This window comes from Malurus melanocephalus, unplaced genomic scaffold (assembly GCF_030028575.1).
Source record: "Malurus melanocephalus ecotype Western Australia unplaced genomic scaffold, MMel_1.1 scaffold_2, whole genome shotgun sequence".
In the NCBI taxonomy this organism is placed as follows: Eukaryota; Metazoa; Chordata; class Aves; order Passeriformes; family Maluridae; genus Malurus; species Malurus melanocephalus.
The window spans coordinates 955,626-973,383 of record NW_026623234.1 but is presented as its reverse complement, the minus strand read 5'-3'; the positions used below and the strand labels follow the sequence as shown (position 1 = coordinate 973,383).

Genomic DNA, 17,758 nt, shown 5'->3' with positions numbered 1-17,758 from the left:
GTATTTTCTGTGTGTGTGTGAGTGACCAAAATCAAACAAATTAAACTATATYAATAAACTGGGAAAACTATTTCTCGTCCTACCTTTTCTGCTGTATGTAAGCAGAGAAACATTAYGAGTAAATATATAAAACAGAAGCAGTTAACTTAATAATCTCTTCTAACATCTACCATACAGTCAYACTCAGCCTTTCCTACTCCATCAATCATTGATTCTTTCTTCAATCTCCTGCTCACCTCTCCCATTCTGTCAATAAAAAAATTAACTGTTTTAATATAAAAAAAWCAGATAAAGCTATCACTTCAACATATGGAGATCTTCATATTTCGTTTATGAGAAATGGAGCCCAAAGAACCCTTAAGCTGAAACCATTGTCCCCACTGGACATCAAACCAGTCTGATTCCAATGCAAGTCAGTTGCTTCTCAGAAATGGGATGATCACAATTCCCTTCGCTGAGGGTCTGCTCATCATTAATATAAAGAAAAAAACCAAAGACCAGATGACTATTTTTAATTGAAATAAAAATGCCAAAAAGAATTAAAAAAGCTGGAAATTTCAAGTAGAAGGTGAAAAAATGGTGGCACTTAAAAATTCTACTTAACACCAACTCTGTTAATATTAATTTACAAACACTGACAGCTAAAAACAGACTAGATGACTGTGCTGGCTTTCTTGGGATCTGAGAGCTGCTATATATAGAAACCTGAGTGACCTAATTTTTTCAAATTGCTGCTTTTGGTTGTCTGATGTTGAAGACAAAAATGCTAGCTGAAAAAAACAATGGAAATTRAAGATCTATAGTGAGTGAACCATGAAGCTGGTGGTACTGAAACACTGCAAATCAGAACTTCATAGCTTCTGTCAGCCAGAYGCCTGAAGCCCACCAGGGAAGTCCAGTGGGGAAGAGTGTGAGACCAGCAAGGGAACAACACAGCCCCAAACTCCAGGCACATTCTCTGTCTGTAGAATTTTGGTTGCGTCACTGCAAGAGTTACAGTACCTTTGTCATGAGAAGGACGAAAGTGACTGCTGACCTACAAATGCTCAGCTGTTTAYTATTCATATTTCACTGTATTCTGGCCATCTAAATCTGCACATATGGATTTTAGGTGTAAGGTCCTGACACAATGATATTACAGTTACAAAACTTGGAAGTCTAAAATTTCTACATTGTAGTTGATCAGTTCAGCTTATGCCATCCTGAAAATTTACTACAGAAAGATCACCTTCTTGCTCTTTTATTTTCTGAGAGCAGCTGTTACTTTTCCTACTGATTCTGTAGAGCTAAGAAAGCTCAGAAGGAAGTGGATCAGAGCCTATTTTACCTTGTGTATTATGAAATTCAAATTACCAAATTCCAGATAGTGAAACAAAAATCACAGTGATGACACAAAACAAGAGTCTGGGCCTTTATTTAAGCGATGCAAATAACACAAAGAATCTGACTGTGCCAGGTTAATGTAGAAATTGGCAAAGAAAACCCCACAGAGTAGTTCCTAATTTACAAAGGAAATCCTCTGGAGAAAAAATACAAATACAAACTCTAAACTGAAGCATTGAGACCTTGGAGATTAAAAGCAGAACACAGTTTTGCATATTAAAGGACTCTATTCCTATATTGTTGTAACCTGTAATGTTTTTGACCCATGTGAACACACTTGTAGAGGACTAGCACAAACCACACTTGAAACCTAGGAAAGAYATGAAAGATTATCCATCCCATTTGATATCGTCTCTCTTTATGTTTTAGGACCTCTTTCTCAAATGTCCACTGAAGCTGTGGTACCTATTGCAGTTAGTATGGCTGAAAAACCCTAGACAAAAAGGCAGGCTCAAGTTCTTTAGGAACTGGGTAATTCCAACGATTACAATGAGATTCACTTAACATAAAAMGGGGAGCACCGGAGTATTGACATCTGTCACAAGGAAGGAGAAATATTAGGAGGGAKTAGTGATGCAACAACTGAAGTTTAAGACTTATCTATGAATGGATAACAAATACTTATTCTGAACCATACTTAATGTTGACACACTTCTCAGAAAAGACACACTTGGAAACAATTATTACTGACATTTTGTTCTTTGTCAGTGCAGAACCTGCAAAATATGGCATTCCYAACTCCATCATCCTTGTTCCAACATCCTAGGTTTGTGAAAATTATTGGTTCCTAACTTCTAATGTTATAAAGAMTAATTCACTTGAAATTTTTTTCAGTACATATTTAGAAATTACGATGGCAGAATAATGCCTCAGAACTGAAAGTAATTTTAAATTTAGGTCCTGATTTTTTTTCCTTCCATTTGGAATAAATAGAGCTGCATTATCTCCTGAGTTATTACACGAGTCAAGGACTGCTGCTGTAGTCAGTGACTTGCATTAGGTTAGGTAAAATGCAYGTTGTCTGGAGATATGTCACTTAAATTATTTGCCTCTTTATGGGTAAACACAGCCAAGAGAGAACTCTACYTGATACAGATGTAAGTCAGCCTAATATCTAAGTTGTCAGAGTAGAGAACAAACTGAAACCAAGCTGCTAACAGGAGTTATTAACTCCATACTTATTTTTTATGTACGCTTAAAACTAGTATTCCCCACAGTGAAATTCAGTAAAGATAGGTATTTCTTTTCCTTTTTACAGCCGGAATGACATATCACYGAGCTCAACGGAAATAAGTTTCAATCCCTGCATGCAGATGAATAGTCTTACCTACAGACATCTCAGGAGCAGTGCATCAATAAAGTCTTCTTTTCACTTTTGCTAGTCACTGCTTACACAGAAGCAGAGACACATAGTCAAAAGGGGTGGTGCATTACATATGAGAATGCTGCTCAGAGGTCATGTGAAAAATTCAGGTGTGCTCACTACTTGAGTGCCATTRCATATTTACAATTAGGCTACAATATTTTAATTACAGAAAGGAAACTGAAGCCCAGCACATTGTCACTTATTCCTTTTATAGAACAGGTCTTGTTCAGTGCTTCGTGCCACAGGCAATATAATTTACCAGGGTTTACAAAAATAGTGTGGAATCAGAGAACTCGCCTACCAGAACCTTTTGTGCATCTAAAACTACTGGGATCTCAGTCATCAACATTTGGGCTGACTGAGCACCTTAAGAACAGGCTTACTTTCTGCACCACAGTGACTTTGTGGCAACCTGACATTTAACAAGCCAGGGTAGAGTCACAGGGAAGAGCTGTCTGGGACACCACCATCCTCTAGACAACATAAAAACATGAACTTTGACTTTCATGGCAACGTTAACACTGGTAATTAACACACTACATACCCTAATTACCTTGATCTTTCAAGGTGAACATGGTAATTTCCTGAAGATTTTCTGAGACATTAACAGCAACCACGTTATTCCAATCACATATGAACAGGTATTTGATTGCAAAGCATTTGCTAGGGGAAAAAATTGCAAGCCACCTATTTTGAGGTGAGTTTTAAAAGCAATAGGATGAGCAGTAACTAGAAGAGACCTATCTTTAGCAGCTCTTGTTGCTCTGCTTACCTTAATCATAAATGAATATGGTTCTATTTAGATTTTACTCTAAAATTAATGCAGTCCTTTTCATACTGTTTTCATGAAAAAGAAACATATTTATACTTCAAAATGAGCCCTGTGATTGAGCTCTGAAAGCAGAAGCTGCAGAACACTTAYGACTGAACAGGATTGCCATCAAAAACGTTACAGAAAGGTCACAAGCCGTAACTGCTAAACYACACAACAGCACTGTACTCCAGAAGCAATACTAATGGAAATTTGCTGCTCTCCACACACACAAGCATTAAAAAAATACAACTAATGAATTCTCAGTTAATTTTTAGAGAAAAATTACCAAKGAAGTGACAGAGCAGGTAAGTACAAGGAAAAGAAAACTACAAGTTCTTAATTAGAATTTCTGGCTGTGCAATACTGACATGTGAATGTTTGCTAGGTCTGTATTTAGCTCAAGAGAATTTAATGAGATCTACCACATATTCACTGTGCACTACAGGACCCAGGAAGGATACAAAGCAGATGGATAACCTACATCTGCAGAAGCATAAAGCAACTCACAGCGTTGCTGCTGACCTGAAAAACCAACCAGCCCAAGTTGTGGTCAGTCTTGTTCCATTTGAACCCAACAGCATCACTGTGGATTTCAACCAGGCAGGAGCCAGCTCTAGAACAGCACCACCAGTGGGCTTCCAGTGCCTTTTACTGCTGCAACACACTGGATAAAACACTGAAAAGATGTACCTACTACCCACATATCATCATAGCTTCGATTCCGGGTAACAAAAGATAGATTGCATTAAGTTGTCTCTCTGATGAAGTTAGGTATCAGTATGGGTACTGGAAAGAATGAGTGTAGTACATGAATTCTAAACTGAGCTYTCAGTGTGTTTCCTCCCTACACACAGACACTACTAATTTTTAGCTTTTTCCTTTAATACATAAATCCTCCTTTGAAAAGCCAGAAGTTACAGGGCAAAAATAAACATGTTCAAAGGACAGGACAAACTTCTGATCGAAAAAGCTAAGTATGGAAAACAAATTTATGTCATCAAAATTTTGACTGAAGCACACAAACCAAAGCATACAAAAGTTCTTTCTTATTATTTATTCCAACAACAGTTCTTCTCTTAAGAGATTTATATAGTAAAACTGTTATTACTTGTAGGAAGTTTTAAAATCTCATTTGTAGCCAAAAAGATGCCTCTAAATTGGGCTTAGTTATAGATTTAAAGGTTATCTATTTGTCTCATCACAGCAGTTCTGATTAAACCTTTCAAAACATACAAATGCCAACAATACATAACCAGATTTCTTGATCATATTGAGAGAAATACCTCATCACTGCGTAATAGTCGAGTCCCTGATGAASAGATACAAAAATTCTCCTTATGAAATACAGTGATAAAACATGGAAAAAATTAAAGAGAAAGACAAACCTATTTAAAATAAAATAAAATGAAATGCAATTCAATAAGGGACATGCATGCAAAACATCCTGAAGAATTCAGTAGGCTACCTTATAACAGAGCAGAAAATTTCAATCTTCCCCCAACAACAGGGAGGGGAAAATCAGAGACTACCTAAAGCCTTCACTCTCCTCCTTCCTCTCTATCCACTAAAATTGAGCTTGTTTTTTTTCATGATGCACATCTAGAAGCAAAACCGAATTCTATGATGTCTGCACTAGGGCCTAAAACAGAGAAACATATAAACATCTAAATGCAACCCCCCCCAGTCCTGTCAATAAATAGAAGCCTAGAAAATGTCTCTTTCAGAGGACCCAGTTTATATATATAGAGAAGGAAGGTAAGTAGCCTTCCAGTCTGGATTACAGTCTGTGCATCAAGAGTAACGATTTTTTTCTGCTTGTTTGTTTTTGGGAAAGAGAAAAATAGCAAGAGAAGTAAGCACATAAAAGTTCTGAAGACAAAGGCTTGTCCTCTGTGACTTCTCCTTGTGCCAGATTTTTRCCGTAGTTAGGAAAATAGTTACAAATGAATTTCTTAACAATAAACACTCACCCACAGTGGATCACAATATAATGCATTCTATGAATATTAAAAGACTAATATTGAGATCCCTGTACACAACACAATACTGAAATCTGATTATGACAAGAAAATTCTTAGTTTAAGTACCACTAGCATAAGCAAAGCCTAGAGTGGTTGGCATTTTTCTTTGCTCTTTCTCATCTTTCCTCTTTTCCACATATCTATTATATTAAACATCTCCTAGTTTGTASATCTTGTTAGATCCTAAGTATCTATGAACCCAAGTCTAAAAAGGACTTGAAGTACAACAGTAACCTACTAAAGAGAAATGGCATCATATAGCTGAACTCTACGAGAGCAAGGAGGTCTATGGTGGGCAACTGGCAGCTTCCCACTCCTCTGAATGCATGGGGTTGAAACTCCAAAGCCAAGGAAAGAACTTACGTGTGCATCTTTTGATTACCTCTCTGTCTGTAAGGTTTGCACCATATACTGGAATTTAAACAATATAACACAGGGACCTGATTCCATGTTTTTTTGGTTTTTTTTTTTTTTGAGGAAGTATTTTGATAGGCTGTATTTATGTTATCTGTGTATCTCTTCACCAGGATGTACTGCTCAGCAAGAGCAGATTAATCAGATCAGACTTGACCCATGAGAATTTGTTTGGAATAGATATCCATGCAATCGCTCCTCCTAACTGGGTATCAGAACAGAGGCACTGACACACTCCAACAGCAAACCAGTGTGTTAACTGGTCAGGTAGGCCAGTTACTAATCTAAGACAGCTTTTAAGTGCTTGGCAGTTTGACAGGGCACATTCTATACAAACCCATTGAGAAGCAGAACTTCTGCTGCAAATAAGATTTAAAAAAAAMMAAACCTGTTTTTGATGGAGTGATGATCAAGAACCAGATTAGTCTCTTCTTAAGTAAGGAATACCTGTAGAAGGTTATGTTTGACAAGAATACTACTGACCACCCTAGATTAGAATTCAACAAGAAAAACTCTCCTCACACTGCCAGAACAGTACAAAGCCATAGAATAGCTACTGCAGAAAGACTAGAAACTTTTGGAAGAATGTCCCTTCTCCCCACAACAGCTGTATTCAAGAAGCTTCAATCTCTTCCTCTAGGGAAATGCTGAACTGTCCTAGTTTCAGTCTCTTGTAGCCAGAACAGATGATAGATTTAAAGCTTTGAGGACAGTCATAGCACAACACAAACTCACATGAACCAGGGAACCAACCTTAAAAGGAAAAAACAAATCAATAAAGCAGACAGATCAGGGGTAGTTAAGTGCCYAGCACTCCATGGCTCAGCGTGCAGTGCTCATTTTAATCTGAGCACATGGCATTGCATGCTGCTTTGAGACAATCTCCACATGAGTCATTACAGGCTGAGGCTACACATCACCACTTTACAAGTTCTCAGATTCAAGCCAAGTGAATACAGCCTTCAGGGTCTCGGCCAGCTACTAATGACACTAAACTACACACTGTCAGTTTTCCAATACGTAGGGACCACATGTTCTTTTCTCTTCCAAACATGGTTTAACCAACTCACTAATTCAGTGTGTACAGCGCAACTGTGAACATGTTTGTGAAACTACATCTCCCTGCAGATGTAACTGAGGAATTACTATTCCTCCTAAAAAGGCTGTTTAACATGTGCAATTATTGGAACTTTTTAAATAGGTCCAGCTGTAGGTGGTACACCCAATTAAGGTTCAGCAAGAAATTTTAGCAGCTATGTGTAAGTAACTGCCACTGGCAAACACAGCCTCTTCAACAGAGAGGAAGACACAGACTTCTTAAATTTCTCATTTTCTTTACATTCTTGTCACAAAAAAGCACCACACACATTGCAGAGAAGTATTAATATATCTGATAACTCAAGTTATCAAGTTTTGAAAAATTTAGTTGGAGAGACAATCTTTTCCCTTCAAGCAATGCCTGACGTTTCTCCTCCTCCTACATGAACATGTAACTATTGCTCAAGTAATGGAAAGATCCAGGTAACACATGAGGAAGAATCTTTTGCACTGTAAAGGCAAATAAAAATGGGAAATGTCACATTATATTTAGCTTAATCCTGTACTGCTTTTTCTTCATACTGAATAGTTTTGCATCAGTAAACTCTCACTGAATTCTCCTACAATTCTAAATTCCATTCTACAGTGCAATTCTCATTTCCTCAGTTACTCCTGCGGCTGAGGAGGAGTAAAATCATGAGCCATGATTTTCTCCTCCCTCTTCTGCTAGCCAATGGCCTCCTGATCTTGGGAAAAGACAGAATGGATACAGAACACTAAATAYTGCAGGTATACTATTCTTAACAGACCACAATGCAAGTGAGACTGATGACTATTGGGAGAAGCTGTCAGGTACACTGCCATGCAGGAAATAAGCAGGCCATGTATGCAAGATAGCAAGACACACTTTGCATGATGAAAGAAGCTACAGAACAAACTCACCCAATTAGCATATTCAACACATGCAAAAGAGAGTGACATTTAAGCAACAGAGATATACTTAGGGAAGCACGCATTGTTTACTGAAACCTTTAAGATTCATAATGGCTTTCCAGCAAGCAGCAGCATGGAAGCAATGTGCATGAGCAGTGGGCACACAGCCTTTGGATACTGGTGGAGCTAAAAATGCCACMTTTAACGTAGTACCACATTCATTCATTTTTAAACTTAAGAATCTCACTCTACACATCTTTTATATAGTTTTGAGAAGAAAACACATGGAAAGGAAAGACAGGTTTCAAAGTAAGCTTKGTACAGCAGTATTACGGCAAGGTCATCTACCTTCAACTCCCTTCAGCCTCAAGAGACACTAGGTGAAGACTTTCCAGGGGAAGTTTATATGATTTGTAAATCAAGCTCCAAGGAGTGAAAAGTATCAAGAAGCCTGCATCTGGTCAACTATCTTCAAGATCACATTACTAATATACTGAGATTACTGCAGCAAAAGTGGACTGTGGGAACTGCTTCTTCCTTTAGTGGGCTAGTGGTGCAGAAAACATAGCACAAACCCAAAATAATTGGATCACATTATTCTCACAGAGGACATGCTCACATGGATTTCTCTGAGATCTTCCTGTCAGGAGCACATTTGATATTTTTTGACACCCCCACTCCCCAGCAATRCTGCTTCCACCAGGACAAAAAGCAATCCTCATTCTCCCTATCTCCCACCTACCTGCATTTTGGAAGGTATTTTTATTCTATACCAGCACAATTCAACCTCCTCTTACTCCTGTAGCACTACAGAGCCCAAATACRGTGACCTAAAGTCCACTTGTGGGGCACTCACCAGATCTTTCAGATGGACTGTCACTGTATGACCTCCACTACCAGAGATGCTTGGCTGCCAGATGGGGAAAGAATCCAGCTTGATTTTCAGATTCCAGCTGGAACTTGCAGGGTGAACAACAGGCACATGGGTGAACTCATRTGTGTGTACAGGGCAGCAACAAGCAACTGAGTATTTAACTTCAAAGGATAACAGTGACTTTAGAACTTTCATGGTTTCACACAGAAGCCACTATCTCTATGCTACTGCTAAATGACCAAGGAAAATTATTGCCATGATGTGTTTCTGAGAGCTATTCAGGTGCCTCACAGAATTCTGATTGTTTAAAAACCCTACTGATGTTGACCATTCTGTTTATACAGATGAACTTTACCATAAGGCAAGAGAGAGAGTAAAAGCAACAGAGAAACAAATGGTCACAGATCCCATTTCACAAACAATCAGATAAATAAGAGTAGTAATATATGTGGTGTTCTCAATAAGGTTCAGGAGCACTCATGAATTCTACCTTCTAATATGCAAATCAAGGTGTGAAAAAGATGAATTTTAAACAAATGGAAGTGCTCAGTTCAGGATCCCATATAATTGGTACAGACTCTGGCCTTTTGCTTCAACTAAAACAAGAATTCTGAGCTACGCTCAATACCCTTTGTTCCAAGAGTAAAYATCTTAGGGGATGTTTATTAACATTAATGTAACATCATTAACACTGTAAGTGATAAACATTCCTTGGATGAACAAGAYACAGCAGCTGAGAAGGAGTAAACTACTATTATGATAAAAATGCCTAAAAGGACCTCATGCTATAGGAAATGGGACCAAAACTTGCTAGTCCCAGCAACAGCCTGCTAAGTCAGTCATAACTTGTACGGAATAACTGAGTAAAGTGAAAGATGCATTTAAAAATTCAAAGTATTTCACATCCCTGTGTCTTAACACACTATTGTAAAGAAAATTATGTGATGTTTTTGCTTAATGTTTGTGTATCTGAAATCACTATAGGGACTTGAGGTGACTGTAGCTGGCAAACTAGAGTCAGGCTTAAACTGGGATGCTGATTTATGGAATTTATTTAATCTGTCATAAGCTTACGATTAGAGTTTCAAGCAGAGATTCTCCTCTCTCCTAAAGGGGAGAGATTGACCTTCTCTCCTTTAGGTCAATTTGCTTAAAAGTCTAAGCTTATTAACCTTAACTTACTTTAACTTGCMAGAACCTAAGTGCTGGGGGAGAAAGGAAAATCCATACACTTGTAAACGTGAAACATTCTTGCCATGCTTTGTTTTAGGAGGCAGTATATGACATTAACCAAGAGTTTTGATTTCATGTGGAACAGAGTATCGCGCCCACAAGAGGGCACTAAAGCCACGCCTAAAGCCGATCCACATTACAGAACTCTGAGAAACAGGGATGAACTGCTTTCACAAACACTCCTTCTACATACAAGTATTCAGGTTTCTTGATGGCATGCACACACTTTAATGAACTCACACTCCCTCGACTTTGCATAGAGCAGCACAAAGCCTTTCATAAAAGCACTATCCTGCCAAGGATGAAAGACAGAGAGACTTGAACTTGAAGCTTGAAAAAAGGCATGCTTCATGTTTTGAATAGCATCAGTCTAYTAATAAGATGCTGAATTTTGGTCTTGTCTAAAAGAATGTGAAGTGCATGAGCTCATAACAAAATGGGACTGCGAATCAGAGGTAGACTATTAGTAAGATAAAAATATTATGAGTACAAGTGACTTCTATTTGTCCAGGCAACAATACTGTTCACAAATAGAAGGAAAGGTCTTACCCAAGAGCAACTAACAAATCAGCATGTTTCAATACTGACCATCACACGAAAAATATGGCTCTTGTATTCTGTAACCTTTTTAATAAGGCTTGGCAACATCTACATGTTTATACCAGTCAGTGAAATGCCACAGGAACAACCCCATAGCTGGACAGTCCTCTACAGACCTTAATACATGATAAAAGCTACCTGCAATATTTTAAGCCATTAAGTGTGCAGGACAAATCTCAGCAACACACCATTCAGTATCAGACAAAAATGATGYGGGCTTTCTCTACTACCTTAATAAGTAGCCCAAATATTTCATTYCTGCACCTCTGAGAGCTGACCCTGTTTTGCACATTAAGCTTTTTATACTTGTTAACACATGTCTCTTGATCCTGCTATTGTGTGTCAAACAGCTGCTGAGTCTATTTGTCACACAACACAAAGTATTTTAACCGTCTKCAGGAACTGACTCACCAGTAAGGTAAAAGCTGATGTAGCAACACCCTTAACACTGCCAAGTCACCTCCGGAAGGATCACCACAGGGCAATGCTGGAAGAATGCAGTCTCCTAACTCTTTYCTCAGGTATTTGGGAATAAGGCACTATGTGGGCTCTAGCTGTATAGCATCTATATTAGATATGACTGGCTGAACTCCTGAGCTGTCTAAAATACATGTCACAGGTGATAGGGCTAGAATAACTCTGGACACTTCACACATTTCCTCCTCAAGAAAAAATCCCACCAAAAACCTGTGCAGATTTAGAAATTCTTTTACAACGAAACCAAACRTTTATATAAACTTGAATATAGGGGACAAAAGTTAAATAGAGAACTGTTGGTCTGAGATTTTTAATTCTCATTCTCATGGGCATGAAGTGACTTGGGTTTGAAACATAAATTATCTAGACCAGAGGTAAGTTACTAAAAAAAATACCAGGCAGCAGTACACACAGKAGCATAATAAGCAAGCACCCAGCAAGTCAGTGTTAGTGTGTCACACTTCCAAAGTCCTGTGCTAACAGCAAACATCCCAACATGCTTGAGAAAATGCCTATTTCTATTATTTATTTGAAAGAAACACCAAGCACATACTGTAATCAAAAATCAGGCCTTGAATTCAGATTTTTGATCCCATATTCCATCTCATGCTAGCATATAATTCCCACTGACCATGTGCTGGATTCTGCCAATGGCTCAGGGCAGCAGAGCAAGGAATTCCATGTCTCTCTACTTAGTTCAGTTTTCATGAACAGAGGCTTTTGACAGGCGAAGCAAAAMCACAGCTACCACATGGGCCTACAACCCAAAGCACAGGAAGCCTACTGCTGTTACTCTCTGAAATATCGAAGGAACGCTTACCAAAACATGATATCAAACCAGAGAAATATCTGACATTCCAAGTTCTTGGTAAATTTTTYAGCATAAGATATCTATCTCAAAGGATACAAAGACTTTATGACATGTCACCAAGTGAATAATAACAATCTCTTTTCTACTGTTTTCCCTGGACTGAAGGATAGACARAAGATTTCCAAAATTTCAGGATACTTTAAAGTGTGAAATGTGATTTCTGAGTACACATTCTTGAAATCATTTGGGTTTTGGAGACTTAACCTCATTTTCATAAAGCCTGTCAAGGTTACTCTCAACTCAGTTGAAGTTTACTGTGGGGGAAAAAGTATTTCCCCAAACTTTATAAGATAGATAAAACTACCTGTTCATTTTTAACTTCTGAGTTTTGACTTAAACCACAAATCAATATCAAGGCTGAATTAACCACTATGAATATTTCACACTCTACACTGTCAGTTTTATATTTTCAGGTTTCTTGCACTGAAACAAAAGATGAGCTAAAGGGTGGTACAAATAAAAATGCAAAATAAATATTAAGGCAAGAAGAGTCCCAAAAAAAGGGCAAAAAATATAAATAGAGAGTAAAACTCTTAAATAATGGAATGCTGAAATTTAATGAGCAAATTAACATGCTAAGGCATATTCAGTTCCCTGTTGATTTAGCAGCTTCACAGATTCCTTAATGAACCTCAGTGTACYAGATGAATATATTCATGCTCACTTTGCTAACCTGTGGCCAAGACAGCAAAAAAAGAAAGAACACTTTTCTCATCAGCACTTTTGATATGGGTTTTCTCTCACATTCAAGAGACACAAACTCCTAAACAGCATAGGCAGAAACAGCTGACCTCAAAATGAACATCCTGGATCAGGAACCAATGGAAGCACAAGCCAAGATCAAACAAACTACATTATGACAAGTTTAAGGAAGAAAAGAATGTAAAACAAAAGATGTCAAAGATAACTTTGGAGCTCAGACACAACCATTGCTTGTCACTGTTTCCRTTCTGTAAAACTACTTTTAAATTGCTTTCTGCCTCATTTCAAAATAGGGCAGCTATGACTAAGGTTTGGAATAACTTTAACTTTGAGAGTTACAGACGTCTAGAAGAAGATCTTAATTAAAAGTAAACATTGATTTTTTTTTTCTAGAACAGTGTGCCTCTTGTGATGAAATGTGCAAGTTCTCTTACTGCTTACAGGATCTACCAGGATTTTTRTAAGAGGGGCAATATCAAGTTAAGAGATTCATTGTGAGGTACCAGCATAGAAGTTGATGTTATAGACGTCAGCAAGAAACCCATCAGCTGGGCCACCACACCACTCACTACAGCCAACTTAGCCAAACAGCATCCATTTCTCTGCACAACTGATGGGCTCCAAATTGCAGCAAAGGGCTTAGGGCCATTAAAAGTAGTATTATTCTAATGGCATAGTCCTGGAATTTCACCTATGATGGCACTRTCCCAGGAGATAGGATGGCCTCTAGTCTATGTTTAGACAGCACAATTCTAAATAAGAGGAAGCTTCTCTCTGTCTTTTCACTGGAGAAGGAATTAAAAAAAACAACAAAAAAACCCTCAGAGGAAGTCCTAGCAGTGCTAAAAATCAAAAGCATTTCTCCAGGGAGGTTTAWATTTAAAAATAAAGAAACTATTACRTGGAAAGACACCTTAGTAACAATCTGAGTGAAAAAGGATTAGAAAATGTATGTATAAATAGTCTTCAAGATTGTTCATGWGTATCATATTAGTCATATCCATATAAAAAAGTACTGAAAATATTCAGTGGGATTGAATAAAATGAAAGAATACATCTCCAAAAACTCTTATTTTTTAAATAYAAGTAGCCATTAATGACAATAAATCATTCTGTTGAAAATATTCTAAAACATTTTTTGAGGAGAGATTGGATTCTAAGTAATTCTTACAGAKTTTTGGAATGTTAAGAGCAGTGATCACATGTCCCATATAAATAATATAGTGCTGACACAGGACAGTCTATTCCTTGAAGACTGAACTCTAGAAAATGACAATCAAAGTACTGAACACACTGAAAGGATATGAACTTAAACTAAACTGCTCTTCTTCAGCTTCAAGAAAACAAATCCATTAGACTGTAGTCTGAAGGGATGTACAAAGGGGCTGTTGAGCAGCCTAGCAGTAGATGTACACTTCCATAAATACTAAATCCAGCATTTCTTATTTACCAGTAAGAAATATTGGAGTGTTAAGGTATTACTGACAGTCAGGAAACAATTTGCACTCAGTGGAAGCCCTCTAGATATTAAAAAAGTCATCCCCAAGCAATTATTTAATGGACTGTAACTTTTCCATTAGAAGCAGCATCTCAATCTTGATCCTTAAGGGTAGAAAGCACTGTAAAGCAAAAGGGTGGATCCTTGGGGGGAAAAAAAAAGGCAACACCCAAGGTAAAAAGACATTATTTGACTTGTGGTCAATCTTTCAGCAGTTGCTTACCACTGCACACAGAAGAGGTGATATTGTAAAGAAAAGGGTAAAACTGCAAACAGCGGATCATCTTCAGGCTGCTTTCACACTCCAAGCACTTGGTTGTCAAATCCAGTGCATGTCTGAAGGCCTGCAGTGCTCCACTGATGTTGTTCTGAGCCAGATATGTGTTTCCTAGGCTCAAAAAAGTCAGGGGCTGTAAAGACAAAAGTGACACACTGCAGCATAAGTATGTTCACTGTTTAAGACTGAAGCCAACTAGAAAAAACCCTTGTTAAGTCACACTCTCCCAAATTTGGTRGGAAAGAATTYAGGAAACTTCTTAAACAGGCACTGTCTGTTCTTWCATAGGAGAACTAACAGCTTGATGCATTGGTGCTAAACAGAACGAGTTTTACCATGGGGGTGTCTTAGGAATTCCATCTTTTTACAGTAACAAGATATCCTTAATACACACAAATTGAAATGAATAATTAAATACTTACTTCTAACCATCAGGACTAAACTGAAAYGCTCAAAGACAATTTAGAATCATTAAAAATCAGCAAAAAAGTAAAAACATTACTAGCAGGACAGATGCATTTCATTTGCCTAGAGTGCTCAGACATACCTTAGCAAAACTACATTACCAAACGCCAATGTCACGCTAGCCTAGGGGCACACATTTATACCTTTCTACTCTTTGTAAAACAATATTTTTGTCTACTGCTTTTGGCTTTTCACAACTGTCCTGGCCAGTCTAGTAGTTCRAACAGTTTACACAGAAACTGCCTATTTGACATAGGTGACAACCTACAGAATGTTTATAATGTTACTGTTCAGAAATACAAAAATTTGTTTTGAATCTATGTCTGGAAGTAAAATTGCCAAACAGCTGGAACACGTTTTCCTCTATGTATATAGACAAAACCCAGGTACAAATAAAACAATACAGATAAAAAGTCAAGGGTCACAGAAAGATGCCTACACATCTACGTTGAAGATCTTAGTGATATCCATGCTATTTTTTCAAGAATCAAGATACAATGTCGACAGCATGATAGATCTCTGTTTTAGATTAAAATGTTGCCAAACACTAGGATTAAATTCCTTGGAGGCACTGCTGACAATACAGGTTTTGGRAGGCTAAAAGTCAGTCACTGATTTACAAGAACTTCTCTAGATGTTTATACTCTCAACAATCAGCGTCACCCCAGCACAGTCAAGAATTTATATTCTGCTGCAAATCACAAACTGGAAGATGAACTGCATTCACAGGTCATGCATTCACAAGCATAAGTTACATGTATTTAGAAAATAATGAGTGAAAATACATTCACTGCTGAGCAAAACCAAACTCCATTATCTTACCTCAGAGGCATTGATGGCTAAAGCCTTCAGCAGGAGCCTGCTGGCATCCGAATGAAGACCATAATGAAACAAGAGGTTAGCAAGATTGACCAGAGGGATGTCCTGATACTCATGTGGAGCCAAATTATATGCTTTTTGCAAACAGGTGATAGCAAAGGTGCTATTTCCAACTGCACGCCAGTACAATCCAGCTTCATTAAGCACAAGCCACAGAGGATCTTCTGGCTATAGGAGAGTCAGGGAAAAGGATAAAAACACCCACAAAGAGGTGTCTCAGGAAGACAGAAATGCCTGCTCTTTTATAAGAAGCAAACAGAACTCACCCTTGCATACTATATTGTTAACGAGATACAATTAGACTTTGCCATGACTATCAACAGATTATTCAATCTGCTCCATTTTACTCAAAKGCACACAATTTACAGGCTGAACTGCAATTTAGTAGCAGCTGTTGCTCACACTCTACTCATATGAATGCTTTAAACCATGACCACRAAACCCCTTAAAATACACAAGTGATAATGGTTAGTTCACTACAGGAAGCAATGCTTGTGAGCCACTTCAGCGTCTTAAAATTATACAAACACAGATCTATGTAAAATGCTAGAATTTGAAAGTCAGGCAGCTATTAAATTATAGTTAGATGTGCTTCTAGGTCCTGTGTCTAATATTATCTTTCCCTGTCAATTTAAGGTTTCAGAGTTGTTTTTTATCAGATTTAGTGACATATTTGTCCTATGAAAGTTGACAACCTGGCATGCATTAGATACTGTTTAAAGATTATAAAATAGTAAGCAAAAAGTGAGGGCAGGTGGAAGAATAGAGCAATGGTCAAATACACCTTGAATATTCTTTCCTCCCCGTTCACCTTTAACAGCAAAAACAAGCACTTACCCTGAAGGAGAAATAGCAAAATTTAAAAATACTGACAGGTTGACAGAGGTAGGTAAAATATCCACTTTCAGATGCACTTTGAAATTATGCAGAAACATGTTCTAATTTTTAATGTTTTTATCATTCTGTGTTACCCAACTCTACAAAATGTTTACAGCATAAAAGCAACACCWGGAATGGATKTGCAGTCCTATCTACATGTCTGAAGCCCAAATGCACGCCTGAGTAGGAAACATGCAGCAAGTATTAAGGAAGCGAAACAGTAATACTGTGCTGAGTTARTAAGAAGATTCTTGTTCTAGGTTTTAAAAAAACCCTCACATAGAAGGGKTCCAGCTATGATTCTAGATGAACTGGAAGATACCAACGTGATATATTATTCTTTGTTTGGAGTACATTATATAATATGCAATTTTAAGAGYATTTATGAACCCTATTTTGCAATGCACATGCGTAACATTACTTGCATGCTCTTCATTCCAAACTTCTCACTGAATTTACTCTCCACTCGCAGGTCTCAATGATATTTCTAACTAAATCCTCAGCTAATTACTAGTATTTTGTCATTCCCAGTACAAAGATATGAACTGTGGCATTCCTGCTCTAAGTAGTTTATGATAAGCAGAAGAGGTATGACACAACACTGTTCTTACATCAGCAGACCTGGAAGTTCAGGCTTTCAGCATGACAGCATCAGAATACTACAGTTAATACCAAAATACTCATGCACTGCACAGTAAGACATTAGACACGCATAGGATTGTTCTGAACAACATAACAATAGGAATCAACTCCTACTGCTGATTTTTGTTCTGGATAAGAGATGCACATAGTAAATGGTATTCATTTTAGTCTAAAAAAGTATCTACATATAATACCTTGACACAACTTCTACAAGAAAGTTAAATTGAGAATTATCAGCTTGACATGTCAAAAAGAGTCAACRTCTCTCTCAATGCTTCCTGTCATTTGACTCTCAAAGGCCCCACGCAAGATGGAGGTGGCATTCCACAGGGTTTTATACAGAGGTACATTCTTTGCCCCAGAGTGCTAATTATCCTGACAGAAGATTGACA

The 17,758-nt window shown here is 37.7% G+C and overlaps 1 protein-coding gene across 1 annotated transcript in view; it reads right to left on the bottom strand.

Annotated features, from left to right (window-relative positions):
• Positions 1-17,758, bottom strand: part of TTC17 (tetratricopeptide repeat domain 17) — a 50,670-nt gene that overhangs the window by 12,206 nt on the left and 20,706 nt on the right. Inside the window, exons 15-16 of the mRNA XM_057364177.1 lie at positions 15,789-16,013; positions 14,448-14,634 (exon numbers count right to left, since the gene is read on the bottom strand). Coding sequence (XP_057220160.1) covers positions 14,448-14,634; positions 15,789-16,013 — 412 coding nt within the window. The remainder of the gene's footprint in view (positions 1-14,447; positions 14,635-15,788; positions 16,014-17,758) is intronic.